Source organism: Heterocephalus glaber, unplaced genomic scaffold, assembly GCF_053883595.1.
Source record: "Heterocephalus glaber isolate CG9 unplaced genomic scaffold, H.glaber_assembly_v1.0 deba00001547, whole genome shotgun sequence".
In the NCBI taxonomy this organism is placed as follows: Eukaryota; Metazoa; Chordata; class Mammalia; order Rodentia; family Bathyergidae; genus Heterocephalus; species Heterocephalus glaber.
In genome coordinates this window covers 753,751-769,363 of record NW_028258340.1, presented here as the reverse complement: position 1 = coordinate 769,363, position 15,613 = coordinate 753,751, and the positions used below count along the sequence as shown (strand labels likewise).

General features: G+C 40.2%; 1 protein-coding gene across 1 annotated transcript in view; it reads right to left on the bottom strand.

Annotated features, from left to right (window-relative positions):
• Positions 1 to 4,277: 4,277 nt before the first annotated feature.
• Znf41 (zinc finger protein 41) overlaps positions 4,278 to 15,613 on the bottom strand; it is a 49,803-nt gene continuing 38,467 nt past the window's right edge. Inside the window, exons 2-4 of the mRNA XM_087189911.1 lie at positions 12,869 to 13,011; positions 12,509 to 12,631; positions 4,278 to 6,322 (exon numbers count right to left, since the gene is read on the bottom strand). Of these exons, the coding sequence (XP_087046037.1) occupies positions 4,278 to 6,322; positions 12,509 to 12,631; positions 12,869 to 13,011 (2,311 nt within the window). The remainder of the gene's footprint in view (positions 6,323 to 12,508; positions 12,632 to 12,868; positions 13,012 to 15,613) is intronic.

Below are 15,613 nucleotides of genomic sequence, written 5' to 3'. Positions count from 1 at the left end.
TGTCACAGACCTAAGCAAACGGACCAAGTGACTACGGAATGCCACCTCTGAAACTGTGAGCCAAAATAAGCCTTTCCTCATTTAAGGTATTTGAGGGTTTTTGTTACAGCAACAAAAAATTAACACAACTACCATGTCCATAGAGGTAGGGATGGAAGCAGCTGTGAGTTCAAATGTCAGACTCCACTGTTCTTACCCATGTTTGGCAGTTTCCCCATCAATGAATCTTCAATTTGATGTGCTTTTGGTGATTTCTAGTGTACTAAAATGCTTTTTTAAAAACAACTTTTTATAGATTATAGTTGCTTTTAAGAGGAAATGACTTGATGAGCTCCTAACTTGACCATACCAGGAGTTCTACCTCTGGACAAATGATTTTTGACAAAAGTCAAAGTATGGAGAAAGGATATCTCTTGTTGTTGTTTTGCTTTACAGTTCAGAGGACTGAAGCCAGGTAGTGCTAAGCTACATCTCTAACCCTTTTTAATGTCTTGCTAAATTGCCCAGGGTGCCTTAAACTTGTGATCCTTCTGCCTCAGCCTGCCAAGTAGCTGGGATTACAGGTGTGTTGTTGTGGATGAGCGAGTTAGAACAATAGAGATGGGCCATACTCTGTGCCAGATTTGAGCCCGTTTATTATACCTGGTGGCCAAGGAGGGGCTAGTGGCCAGAAAGTTCACTTGGCAATGGGAGGTGGTTTGATTTCTCCTTTTAAATCATGCTTTCAGTTGGGGAGGGCTCAGGGGAGAGCATGCGGAATCTTACAGAAGCAGAACCATGCCAAGTTAGTGGGGGAGGGGGTACAAGGAAGTTTCACACACACACTAGGTGAGCTACAAAACATCCTTCAACTGCAGCAAGTTTACTGCCAAACAGGATGTGGGGGTTTGGGGCACTTTGTTCAAGTGCAAGTACTTTGTTCAAGCACAGGTATAAAATGACATTGAGGCACAAGATGGAGTCAGGTTGGCTAACACAGTGTGTCAGTACACCCAGTAGAGAAAGGATAGTATTATTAAGGAAATGCTGTGGAAATATTTGGATATTTATGTGGAAAGAAAAAATCAACTTCACATCATATTTAAAAATTAACTCAAAATAGATGATAGAACTAGAAATAAAAACTAAAACTGTAAAACTTCTAGAAGAAAACGGGAAAAAAATCACTGTCACCTTTAGTTAGGCAAGGATTTCTAAGATACTACACCAAAGGCATGGAGCATAAAAGAACAAATTGAAAGATTGGACTTCATCAAAATAGGCAGTCCTCCTCTTTAACAGACACAAAGAATGGAAAGACAATTCAGAGACAGAGAAAAATCTGTGCAAGGATGATGGGCTGATAATACACTCATACTCAGAATATATAAAAACCCCTCAGTGCTCAAGAAAAAAAAAAAAAGAAAGACCCAATTAATAGGGAAAAGAAGCCAGGTGGACATGGTGACCCACTCCTGTAATGCCAGCTACTCAGGAGGCTGAGGTAGGAAGACCACAAATTCAGGGCCAGCCTGGGCAACTTAGTGAGAATCTGTCTCAAAATAAAAAGTTCTGGGGATGTAGTTCAGTGGTAGAAGGCCTCTGGATTGAATTTTAAGGAACACAAAAAAGAATAAAAGGCAAAAACTGAACACAAACTTCATCAGATGCTCAAAAAGATGATTAACATCATTACTCATTAGAACAATGTAAATTAATGATGCTATCAATTTGTATGTAGAACAGCTTCACTATGAAAGACTTCTACAGGCCGGGGTGTAGCTCAGTGGTAGAGCATTGGCTTAGCACATGCAGATTCCATCCCCTGCACCATGGGGGATAAAAGACTGATCAAAACAAAGACTTGGTAAGGATCTGGAGAAACTGGAACCCCTATAAATTAGATGGGAATGTAAAATGCTGCAGCCAACTGAGCAATATACCTACTGGTAGGTCTCAGATCTGACATTAAAGCAGGACTTTACAAAGAGGAAAAACAAGTTTCCCCAATCTAAGCAATACGGCTGTTGTACTTTGTTCTAATACAGATAAAATCAGCAACTTTGTTCCTATAAGTTAAGTTTTACAACCTCCTGTTCTCATAGCATCCTGCTTTTACTCCAAGACCACTGGGATATGCTAAGTTGCAACTGTCACAGCTTGAAAAACTGTCTTTGTTCTGCTTGCTCTCCCTGAATTTATGTGCCTCTAGGTAGGATGACCCCCTTTGACCAAACATATAAAAACTAGAGCTTTTCCTCTGTTCAGGGCTAAGGCTTTGGACATGAGTTTGCTGGGCTGGTGTGCACCTAAAATCCTGGAATAAAATTCTCCTGTTTCATCCATAGCTTCTGTCTCTTAAATTCTGCAACAACATGGCTGGTCTGTCTCTTCTGGGAAGATACCACAATGATTTGAAACACAAGGCAATAAAAACTCAAACCACAATATCACTGTACATCCATCACAATGGCTACAGTGAAAAAACATGGAAATACTAAGTGCTGGCAAGGATATGGAACACCTAGAATTCACACTGTTTTGGTGGCAATGTACATTGATGCAGCCACAATGGAAACCTTTTTAAAAATTCAAAATATGGATATACTATGACTGGGTAGTTCAACTCCTAAGTATATACCTAACTGAAATTCATATATATGTTCACCAGTAAATAGCAGCACTGTTCCTAATAACCCCAAGTTGCAAACAACACAAAGGTCTATCAAAAGTGGATAGATATTTTGCAATATATTCATACAATGGAATATATGACATGAAAATGGAGTTATTGATGACTACGTGCTACCAAATTGGTGAGTCACATTCATAACATGAATGATAAAAGAAAGCTACTAAACAGTCTATGTATGTAAAAGGTATGTATAAAATATAAAACAAGCCAAGTGAACACATGCTTTTAAAGTGAGGATATTGTTTACCCTTAGTGTATGTGTCTGGGGGACTTCCTGAAAGAGACTGCAGGCAAGGATTCTGGGGCCCTGGTCATGTTCTGTTTCTTTGTTTGAATAAGTTCATTTCTTTAGAATGCATTGAGCTTCAAGCTTGTGATATAGCCACTTTCATATGCATTATACTTTATAAAAACATTTAAAAGTACAATAAAATTGCATGTAGAAAGCCTTTTTCTTATGAGGCCATGAAAAATATTTAAGGGAAAATGAGCAAGTGTCTCTTTTAAAACAGCAGTGCTCTTTCTAAAGAAGTGTTACCAATGCTAATGTGCATGTAGAAAATGAATATCCTAACCAAATTGGGAGAAAAACAACATTTTATGTATGAAAACCCAGTCTCTCAACCATTCTTTTTCAAACAGGAATTTTGAGGAAAGTAGTGGCATCAGTAGACAAGATTGAAAGGTCGGAATGGCATCACTCGCTTTTATTGTCTTTATGTCAGTCACTCAGGGAATCATAGCATGTGGTCTGAGGCTTACAGAAATAATAGAGTTAGGTGCACAGGTGAGAAGGCATGCAGCAAGTGAATCACCTGGTGCCACGGCAGGGAACTAATAAGGGAACAACTGCCACCTGTAGATGTCTATATCCTTTAACAGCTCTATTCCTGTGACAGGCTAGAGATATGCCTAATTTCCCAATTCATAAAGTCAAACTTTAAGTTTAAAAACTGTTTTTCCTTTTTTAAAAAATATACATGTGACTTCCCATGGGAAGAGAAAGAATAGTTCATGAAAATCTTTCCTGTCTTAAATATCAATCACTGAAAACTTCCAGTTCTACTCATAGATCTGCATTCCCAAATATATTTGTCTTTGACTTCAGGGCCCTGCAAAGTGCTTGGACAATGCAAACTCTTCTCCTCAACAGAAAAATGTGAAACAATTTTGGCCAATGTTGAGTACTTTTATGGACCAAGGTACAAAGAACTAATCAGTGCTGAATTAATGTCTTTTTTCTGAAAATTGAAACATAAGAGATGATAACTCATTTCCTCAGGTCTTTATTTTTACCATCTGAAGGAGCATGAGAGCCCCTGTATCAATCATGTAGCCAAACATGACTATTGCTATTTATTCAAGTGCTTCATTTGAAGGTCACTCTGCATTTAACTGCATGTCAATGGTGGTGATCCTGGAATTTATTTTTCTAGTCAGTAGAAGGATATTTGGCTTTGTTTGTCTTCTGCTCACTCTAGTAGCCACAGCCTCTCATACCCACCCCCATCCTAACCTCCAGTGATTGCAGTGCCTGGCATTGTTTGTTCCATTCAGGCCTATCTCATGCACACGCAGCTGGAACTGGCACGTGAAGGTGCTTTCAGTCACCAGCTTTATTACAAAATTTTTCTCCACTGTGTATTTTCTGATGTTTAATGAGATTTGACCTGTGAGTGAAGGCCTTCTGACATTCTGCACAAGTGTACGGCTTCCTTTCTGTATGAATTATCTGATGCGTACTGATTGTCATATTCTGGATGAATGCTTTCCCACATTTCCTGCATTCATAGTGTCTCTCCCCAGTGTGGGACTTCTGATGTATATTGAGGCATGACTTCCAGATGAAGGTTTTACCACAGTCACTGCATGTATAGGGTTTCTCCCTAGTATGGATTTTCTGGTGTGTTATAAGATTGGATCGGTCAGTGAAAGCCTTTCTGCATTCAGCACACACATTGGGTTTCTCACCTGTGTGAATTTTCTGATGCACCTGGAGCTGTGACTTTTTAGTGAAGCATTTTCCACAGTCACTGCATTCATATGGCTTCTCCCCAGTATGAATCCTGTGATGTGCAATGAAGTGCGATTTCTGGATGAAGGCCTTCCTACACTCAGGACAGACATAGGGTTTCTCTCCAGTGTGGATCCTCTGATGCACACTTAGTGTTGATTTCTGGATGAATGCTTTCCCACATTCCTTGCATTCATATTGTCTCTCTCCGATATGAGATTTTTGATGGATTTTGAGATGTGACTTCCATATGAATGCTTTTCCACAGCCATTGCATTTATAGGGTTTCTCTCCAGTATGAGTTTTCTGGTGTTTGATGAGATTAGACTGATCAGTAAAAGCCTTCCCACATTCTGCACACATATAAGGTTTTTCTCCAATGTGAGTTTTCTGATGTGTAGTAAGACTTGTCCAATGAGTGAAGTCCTTTCCACACTCTGTACATATAAAAGGCTTCTCTCCTGTGTGAATTCTCTGATGCACATAGAGTTGTGACTTTTTGGTGAATAACTTCCCACAGTCACTGCATTCATAAGGTTTTTCACCAGTGTGAATTCGCTGATGCATGTTGAAGTGTGATTTCTGGATGAAGGCCTTCCCACATTCAGTGCACACATAAGGTTTCTCTCCCGTGTGGATCCGCTGATGCATCCGGAGTGCTGACTTTCTTGTGAACGTTTTCTCACATTCCCCACATGCATAGTGCTTCTCTCCAGTGTGAGTTTTCTGATGTATAATGAGGTCTGAATTCTGGGAGAAGCCTTTTCCACATTCACTGCATTGATAAGGTTTTTCTCCTGTATGAATCCTCAGATGTCTGAAGAGATCGGATTTTTGGAAAAAGGCTTTACCACACAGGCTGCATTTGTAGGGTTTCTGCCCAGTGTGGATTTTTTGATGAGTAATGAGATTAGACTTGAGGGTAAAGGACTTCCCACACTGAGGACGTATGTAGGGCTTCTCACCTCTGTGAACACCCTGGTGAGGTTCAATCTGTGCCTTCAGATTGCACACTTGCTCACTTTTGCTGTATTCACAGGATTTTTCTCCAGCATGAATTTTTTCATGTTCAAAAAGATGTGACTTCTGGGTGAAGTCCTTTCCAAATCCAGTACATATATGAAGTTTCTCCCCAGGATAACTTTGCTGCCCGTGGATGTAAGCTTGTTTGTGATTGAGGCATTTTTCACAATGATTGCATTCACAGGAACTTGCTCCTGTGTTGGTATGCTCATTCTTTCTAGAGGAAGAACAACTGCTACCATCTCCCAAAAACTTATCATGGTTCTTTGTTGTAGTGCTTCTATTATGACTATGTGAGTTTAAAGTATGCTTCAAACTCTTTACAAATGTGTCACAGTTATGGAGTCTTTTAATTGAAGGAACAAGCTTGGTAGTCAAATGAATTATTTTTTCGATGTTTTGACATTCATAGCCCCTCTCCTTAATAAATACTATGAAATGATTTAAAGGGTTAATCTGGTTTTCCTGATATCTCTGTAGCTGGTCTTTCTCTTGCCACAGTTCTAAGATGGAACACAACAAATTTTCTCCTGTGAGTCTATCGAATCTCTCACAGTGGAATGAAACTTCTCCAGAAATTCCCTGTTGTTGACTTTTCCTGATATCTTCACCTAAAAAGAAAAAGCAAAAAATGAAAATGATGTAAGGATTAAGTAGAAGAGGACAGGATTGGAGGGTCCATGTAGTTCAGACACGTTGAAGACAGAGAAAGAGAAGAGTCTAACAATAGTGTAGTAAAAGAAAATTCTTATAGGACACTTAATAGATGTGAATGATTCTATACCATTTATGATGCAACAGACACTGTGCCAAGTGCTTTCCATACAGTAGTAGTTCATTGACTCTTCACTGAACCCTATGAGGGAGCTTCCATGATCACTTGTGTGTATGTTTTTGTTTGTTTGTTTGTTTTGCTTTTTGCAGTGCTGGGGACCAAACCCATATATACTAGGCAAGCTGTTTACTACTGAACTACATTCCCAGCCACTCCACCATGATTTCTAAGACAGGGTCTCACCAAGTTGCCCAGGCTAGCCCTGAACTTGCCATCTTTCTACCATAGCCTCTGATGGCAACTTTTTGTTTTGGGTGTTTTTTAAAATTTTGGTTTATTTTGTTTTGTTTTTTTTGGTACCTGGGATCAAACTTGGGACCTTAGGCTTGTGAGGCAGGCAGCGGAGCCACTGAGCTAAATCTCTGGCTCTACTATAGCCTCTGAAGTAGCTTGGATTACAGCTCAACTCCCTGCTCATCTGTGTTTTTACAGATGAGAAAAGAGAGTCACAGAGAGGTTATGTAACTTTAAGATCAATTTGCTTATACTTGGGAGACATGGGATTTGAACCGTAGGAATCTGGTTCTGCTATGTAGGGGATCTGGATAAAATGTAATCAGAAGAAGAAATTAAAGCCTTTTAAGGGGAAGCTTTACACGGAAGCAATATTCCAGAATTTTTATGCTGACTATGTATCAGCTCAAAACCTTGGTGAACTCTCTATTTCCTCTTCCTTTTCCCTCTAGACCATTATGAGCATCGATATTACATTTCTATGCCTCCAACACCAATCCTTGAAATCAGTGGAAAAATTATTACAACATCACCATCTTGACAAATGGTAAATAGATGTCTGTGCTCCAAGTCTGTAACTAGCAGCAAACTTCTCTTGGGTGAAGATATCCATGCTTCTAGCAAGAAGTGTAAAAGAGCCAGGTATGGTGGTACACACCTGTAGTACCAGCTACTTGGGAGGCTGAGGCAAAAAAATCACAAGTCCGAGACCAGCTTGGGAAACTTAGCAAGATTTTGTCTTAAAAATCTGAAAAAAGTTGGGAATGTCACTCCATTATAGAATACTAGTCTAGGGTATGTGAGAGGCCCTGGGTGGAGGAGTACGGAGTAAATTAGGAAAAGGAGGAAAGCCGAGGGAGAAACTGCAAGCCTTTCACCCAAATCCCTTCTCCTCTTCTTTGGTAGTAAAAGAATATAGCTGGGCCTACATGTACCAGCCTCACCTTGTTCCACCAATGGAAAGTGAGAAGGGGTAATAAGCACTGCTTCCAGGTAGGCTGCATGACACTGCACAGACCTTTCTTCCCTCTTCCCTTTTTCCAATGGACCCCACAGTGATCCAGCGTTAAGTGTACAGCTGACAACTATGTCCTAGGAGATGGCAAGGCAATGACTTGGAACAAGGTCCCTGAATGACCTGTCAGGATCAGAGTTAACCTGCTGACCTGGACCCATCCATCTCAGAATTCTTACACAGGAGATGATACATAACTATATTTAGCTTGTTATTTGTGTCTTCTGAGTGCATATTCCAATAGATTATCCTTAACATTAGCTCCAATCACAGTACACCTCTGGCGAAACTTTGTTTGCTATGAATTCATAAAGAAGGCTCTGGACTACTTACATTGACACTTGATTTGACATCATTTAATATTATAATAGGAAAGACTACTACACAAAGCCCAAGACTGTTAATATTTCATGCAGTTTTCTTCTCTTTCCATGTATAATGTACAAAACTTTGAATTCTTCTGAACAGATGCTTGAAAATTTCTTCTGAAAATAATAAAGTATCTGCTTCCATTTCCCCGTGTTCAATAAATTTGTCTTTTATAATTTTTCTATATATTTCTCCTCAGAACTCTGAAAAATATGTATCAATTTACTGCCTCTTGGTTCCAAACTCACCCTTTCTCAGCTGCTCCACAACAATGGACCTGAGGCTTCTTAGGTATCTTTTCCCTTGCCAGCCAGCATAACGTTAAGCCTTGTCAGTAGAGGGTGATAGAGAGGCACTGCCAGCAGGCAGCTTTGCTTCCTGGTTCTATGGGCTCACTCAGCAGGCTCCTGCAGCCAAGGCTGCTTGTCTAGCAATAGGCTCCAGTAGTGCAGGTGGCTTTGGCACCTGGCTCTTAATACACACTCAGCGTGCCTGGCTCCCAGGTCTTAGAGTGTGGGGGCTTCTCTGAGCAGAGCTCCCATACTATGGATGATTCTCTGGCACCCAGCTCCTGCAACTCCGGACTTTACAAGTACCCAGAGCCTGTAGCACTAGTAGCTTCTCCAGCTCTAAGCTACTGCACTGAATTGCAGCCAGCAGTACTCAGCGCCTAGCACCTTACTCTGGAGCTCCTCTGGGATGATTTATAATAGAATACCTCCAGTGAGACATCTCCCTACAAACAGCTTTTTCTGGAATGGATAGGGCAGACTTCCAGCAAGTTCTGGCAGCATGGAACCACAGCAACTCTTCTGCCATCCCATAAGCTATGGCTGTATCCTCCCAACAAGGTTAGGATCTCAGCCCCGGGGAATAGGGGAGCCTTGTCCCTGGGTACTCAATCCAGCCTGCTATGGTTTGGATCTGCTTTAAGTATGTTCCCCAAAGATTCATGTGTTGGAACCTTGGACCTTAGGGTTGTGGTGTTCAGAGGTGGTAGACGTTTGAGAGGTGGAACCTAGTGGGAGGGGCCTGGGTCACTGGGGCCAGTAACCTTGGAAGGTATTAGTGTGGATCTCATGGGACCCTGGTTAGTCCTCAAGAGGGGATTGTTATAAAGAGCAATAATGGGCCTTTCCTGGTTTCTCTGTGGCTTTCTTTCTTGCCAGAGGAATTCTCCTGCTCAAATGTGCTTCCGCCATAATGTTATCCACTATATGGTGAATCAGCCAAGGGGGCCTTCACCAGAGGCTATCTCCATAAGATGATTTGACCATGGACTTTCAGTTTCCAAACTGTGAGCTAAATAAACCGCTTTTCCTTATAAGTTACCCAGACTCAAGTATAGTGTAAGAAATGGAGTGCTACTCAGTCCTAAAGGGATTAGCTGTACCTTGTGTCTTATGTTCCTTTATTTTTGGAAGTCTCTTTACATCCTAACACTGAAACACTCTACTCACACTATAGCTGAAGATATTTATGTTAAACTTCCCTTATTCACATTAGTGTGAGTTTTCTCTCTCCCCATCAAACCCTGAGTCATACAATAAGAAACAGACTTGGGCCGGGGATTTAGCTCAGTGGTTTCATTGCCTGCTGCGCAAGCGCAAGGACCTGAGTTCGATCCCCAGTACCAAAAAAAAAAAAAGAAAAAAAAAGAAACAGACTCAATGTATACAGAATTCAAAATATCATGTTGTACATGATTGGTATATATACTTGTATTTCCAGTTTAAAAATTAATAATGTTTTAAAAAGGAAACAAGCTCTTAATCCTGAAGACTTTCTAAAATAATAGAAGTAAACGCCTGTTACCCCTCAATCAAAAATCCCATGCTTTGCTTTGAGTTGCTTGAGATGGAAGAAGAGAAGAAGGAGAGAGACATATACAGCATGATGAAATCATTAAGACCAATTGCATGGCTGTGGTGTAGCTCAGTGGTAGTGTGTGCTTAGCCTGAGTGAGACACAGGGTTTAATTCCCAGCACCATAAAACAAAGGAGCCATTGCATGGGACCGATGAAATTTGCTCACAAGGTGGAACAGGTATCATCTGAATAGACAGAGCACAGAATAGAGGGTCAGAGTCAGGAAAAACTATCACATGTAGTAGACATGAGTAGAAAAAAATGAAAAAAAAAGAATGGAGCTGAACAGAGGATATGGAAAATACTGAGAAACAACACTGAATTAGGAATATGTGGTTATGTTGTTTATCTCTGAAAAAAGTTTAATTGTCACATATTAGAGAACAGGGAGTAATTAATTGTAGGTTTGTCTCAGACATCTCATGACAAAATACATCCAAAGTTTTAGATAATGAAATCTGTCATTAGCACTTAAAATGAACTTGTGAAAAGAATGAAATCAGCAGATATGACCAGGGATACAGTACAGTCTTCCCTTGGTATCTGGATGTGACTGGTTACCAGACTGTCTGCAGATATCAAATTCTACAGAAACTCAAGTTCCTTATATAAAATGACACTGAATTGGTAAAGAACCTAAGCACATCCTCCCATACAGTGAAAATGAGCTCTAGGTTACTTATAATACCTAATAGAATGTGAATGCTGTGTAAATAGCTGTTATACTATGTTGTTTAAGGAATGAGGAAATTGAATAAAGAATATACATGTTCAGCAAAGACAAAGTTTCTTAAAAACAATACTTCCCATTTCTGGTGGATTGAATCCACAGATGTGGGACCTGTGGACGTGGAGGGCTGACTATAATTATAATCCAGACAGGAGAATACAGTATACAGAGCTGATTTTGAATGATCTCACTGAAACTTGTGAAGATGAACTTAGAAATGAACTGAGAAGAACTAAGAAAGCAAAACAAGATTTGCAGAAAAAGGAAAAGCAGTAGGAACTGCCAAGTGATTAATTAAAAAAAGGCTAGCAAGAACACTGAAAAAACACTGAGAGAGTATGACAAAATGTGGGAGGTGACAAGTGTTTCTGATACATGAGGTGATGGTTCTGATTTCCAGTGTGCTGAGGATCAAATTTCAGTACAAGTTGGATGTGTTTGCTCACACCTATAATCTCAGCTACTTAAGAGAAGGATCACAAGTTTGGCCCAACCCAGGCAACTTACAGAGACCCTGTCTCAATATAAAAAAAGAAAAAGAGCTGGAAACATTGCTCAGTGGTAGAGTGCTGGCCTAGCATGTGTGATGCACTGGGTTCCATCCCCAGTGCCACCACCAAAATATATATATTTGGCACCTCTGGATCATTGCATGGACATGAAGAAAAATGTGAACAGCAGGAAAGGTCTTCAAGAAAACTGCATTTGTAGAAAAAAATGATAGCAGGTAAATAATGACGTACTCAAACTAGTTACTAGAAAAATGCAAAAAGAGGCTTCTGTGGTGGCACATGCCTATAATTCCAGCACTCTGGGAGGCTGAAGCAGAAGATCACAGGTTTAATCCCAGCCTGGAGAATTTAGCAATTTAGCAAAACCTGCCTCAAAATAAAAATAAATTAGGGTCCAGTGTGTAGCTCATTGTGAATGCCCTGGGTTCAATCCCAGTACTATAAAAAATTAAAAATGAGATACCACTTTATACCCATTGTTGGCCCCAAACTGAGAAACACTGGTACTGCTAATTGTTAGTGGGAACACTGGGAAAGCAAGATCCCATGTGCATTGTTGCCAAGATTAGGGCAGACAATCTGAGAATATTATGATGCTATCGAGGCAAAGGATGAAGACTGGACCAAATGGTAGCTCAGTGGTAGAGCACACTTAACATGGGTGAGGCCCTGGATTCCTTCTCCAGCACCAAAAAGAAAAATCAGGCTGAGAATACTGAATGATTAGGCAGACTCTCACTTCACATATCCTTGAGAACCCTCACACCCCATAAGGGAAACTTCATGTGTAAATTGACTGTGCAGTAGTCTGTATTCTGTGCATATAATCGTAGCACTCTGGGAGGCTGAGACAGGAAGATCACATGTTTGAGCACAGCCTGGGTAAATTAGTGACACAATAACAAACTTTCAAAAAATAAAAAAGGGCTGGGGATGTGGCTCCGTGCAAAGTTCCTGGGTTCAGTCACCAGTAACAAAGGGTGAAAAAAAATTTAGGATGGTACATCTTTTTAGGGTGCAGTGATTAGAGGGCAAAGCAAAGAGGAGAAAATAGATGTGGCAAAAATCATACATAGAGAAGGTATTTAAGTATCCGAGGGCTACTGTTGATTACTTCCAATGAAATTCACAAATTTAGAACTTTCAAGATTACACATCTTCACAAATTTAAAGAAACACTTGAGTGACATTTACAGTATTTCCATGTCCCCCATCTGGCTGGGTCACATTCACCCACATAAATAGCTCTCGTGTGGGGCTTCCCTTCCAACAGCCATGGGCCCTCTCCCTGCTTCGACTTGAAGATGGCTTCTGCTTTGGGAACTTGGTACCCAAGTAACAGGACATGGTACAGGACTGGGGCCAGCTGACACAGCTTCAGAAGCCTTTCCATGACACTTCCCATCTGTTCTTCAAGAAAGTCCCCACGTTTGATTGGGAATGGAGAAATAATCACAGAACTGAAAGAGACTGAAGACTGAGCCATATCAAGGATGACACCGTGACACACTTCAGATGTCCTAGAGCACTCAGCAGCTGAGCATGGAAATCCATTTGAAGGCCCTGGCACATGCATAGGGCACCAGTGCTTACCCACAGATAGCAGGTGGCAGTAGTTCTCCAGTGGCACGTACCAGTACAGGTGTCTCTGAGCAAGGTCCAAGTGCTGCCATTCCTCCCTACTGAAGGCTACTGTCACATCCACCAGTGACAATGGCACCTGTAACAACACAACCCTGTTAAATATTAAAACAGAAACACTGAACCTTCTAGAAAGAGGTTAGGTAGAACTCTTGAAGACATTGGCAAAGGAAAAGATTTATGAACAAAACCTCAGTCGCATGGGAACTAGCACAAAGAATCAACAACTGGGATCTCATCTTATTAAAAAGCTTTGCACAGTAAGAGAAACCACCACCAGAGCTAAGAGACAACCTACAGTGTGGGAAAAAATTTTTACCAGCTGTTCCTCAGACAAAAGTCTACTATCTAGAATATATAAAGAACTTTAAAAAATCAGACCTCCCAAATTTAAGGACCCAATCCAGAAATGGGCATCTGAAATGAACAGACATTTCTCAGGTGAAGAAGTAGAAACAGCAAATAAATATATGAAAAAATGTTCAACATCACTGGTCATTTGAGAGATGCAGATGAAAACAATGCTGAGATTCCATCTTACTCCAGAAACAATGGCTGCTTTAATAAATCAACCAATAACAAATGCTGGTGGGGCTGTGGGGAAAAAGGAACACTGCTCCACTGCTGGTGGGAGTGTAGACTGGTGCAACCACTGTGGAAATCAGTGTGGAGATTCCTCAAAAAACTAGAATTAGTCCCATTTGACTCAGCCATTCTCCTGATGGGTATCTTCCCAAAAGAATTAAAAGAATCATACCACAGTGATATATGCACACCCATGTTTATAATAGCGCAGTTTGTAATAGCTAAATCTTGAAAGCAACCAAATGCCTGTCAACTGGTAACTGGATAAATATGTGGGGTTTTTTTTTTTATATAAAATGAAGTACTACTCAGCCATAAAGAATGAGAAACTAGAGAGATTTATAGCTAAATGGATACATATTGAGGCCATGCTCTTAAGTGAAATAAATAGGAAACGCATGTGTAAATACCAAATTGTCTCTCTGGTATGAGAAACTGAAAGTGTAAATGAGGACCAAAATGTATAATAGATAATGTGAAACAGGAAGAAAAGGTTCAAAGGGGAAGGGGAAGTCGAGGGGGTTGGGGAAAGGACAGAAGGGAAAGAAAAAAAATATGAGAAAAGAAGGAAAACACGGAAGGAAAACTTTTGTAAATAGGGAGGGAAGGGGAATGGGAAAAAACAAGAAGTAAGATATATCATATACAGGTACAAATTCCCAATGATGAATGTGATCATAATGTATACCTAAAATGTACCAATAAAGTTAATAACCCCCCCCCCCATTTAAGGTGACATAGTCAGCTGGGGAGTGGTGGTAGTGGTGGAAGAAGATAGAGAAGTTGTTTCTAATGCTTTTACTGTAATGTAACACACAGGGTCTTCGTTAAATAACTAGTCTTTCTTAGTTTTGTTTTTTCTTTTGTGACAGATAAAACCTTATTAAAGTATCTCAACATTCTTTTAACACTACATTCAATCATTTGTTTATTCTTCTTTCAGAAATGAGAATTAAAATAAGTCCTCCTTAAATTCACTGGTTAACATGGGAACTAGATTGAATACATTTGCTGATCAGTTAAGTGCTAGATATTGTGCTAGGCAACAGAGTTGAGTAAAATATAAAATAACTTAAAAACTTGACTAACCAACACAAGAAGACAGAAATGCAGCTGTGAGTGGTATAAAGTTAGGCTACAGAGAGATGGTGGGGAAGAGATATTGAGAAGGGAAAGGCAGGGACCAAAGTGTGGAGGAAGGAAAATTTAAAATACATGGTGGGTTCATGGAATTAAAAATAGTTCTATATAAAGGAAAGGAATCTCTGTACAAGAGAAATTCCACAAAGATGCACTGGGATCAGAACAAGGAACAAGTCTTGTTTCTCATAGAGAATGGACTGCCATTTAAATGTCAGAAAAGACGTCCTGCTAATAGCTGCTCTGAAGTAGTCATCAAGATGCACCGCGGGGAATGCTGGAGGTGGGTGAGACCAGATGAACAGTGTGGAGATGTGCTACAAGGCTCAGATGACAGCAGAAGAAAAGCTGTAGTTTGCCAGGAGGTGTCCCGGGATGCAGAAGGAAGAGCTGGTGCCATTTGAAGGAGGTGAGATTGTGTTGGAAAGGTAAAAGAATTCTAGGGCAATTTTCAATGACTGGTTTTCATAAGCACAAAACCATGGTGTTTTATACTGAGAGGAGCCAAAGTGTAGGAAGTGGCAGGGAGAAGATGAACAGAATGCCACACTGTATTCATGTTGAAATTAAGGTGATAAAACATAGATGGTAGGTTTTTGGGATAGGATAGAGGTTTTTATTTGGAAGTTCTTAGCACAGAGCTGGTCATCAGATGAAACTGCTCAGGAAGGACAGACTGACAAAATATGGAAGCTGTATCCTATAGACCACCGCTAACCACAGTGCGACTATGTCAGAAATCAGTAATAGAGGGACACTTTCAAGATTAAAAAACATAGTTCCAAAAACTGATATTCTTTTTTTTTTTGCTTAAATTCTTTTATTGGTACATTTTAGGTATAAAATCCATTTACATTTATCATTGGGTGCTTGTACCTGTACATGATGTATCTTGGTTCTTATTTTTTCCCCATTCCTCTGCCCTCCCTTCACCCCCTCCACCCTTCCCTATTTACAAAGACTTTGTTTCCA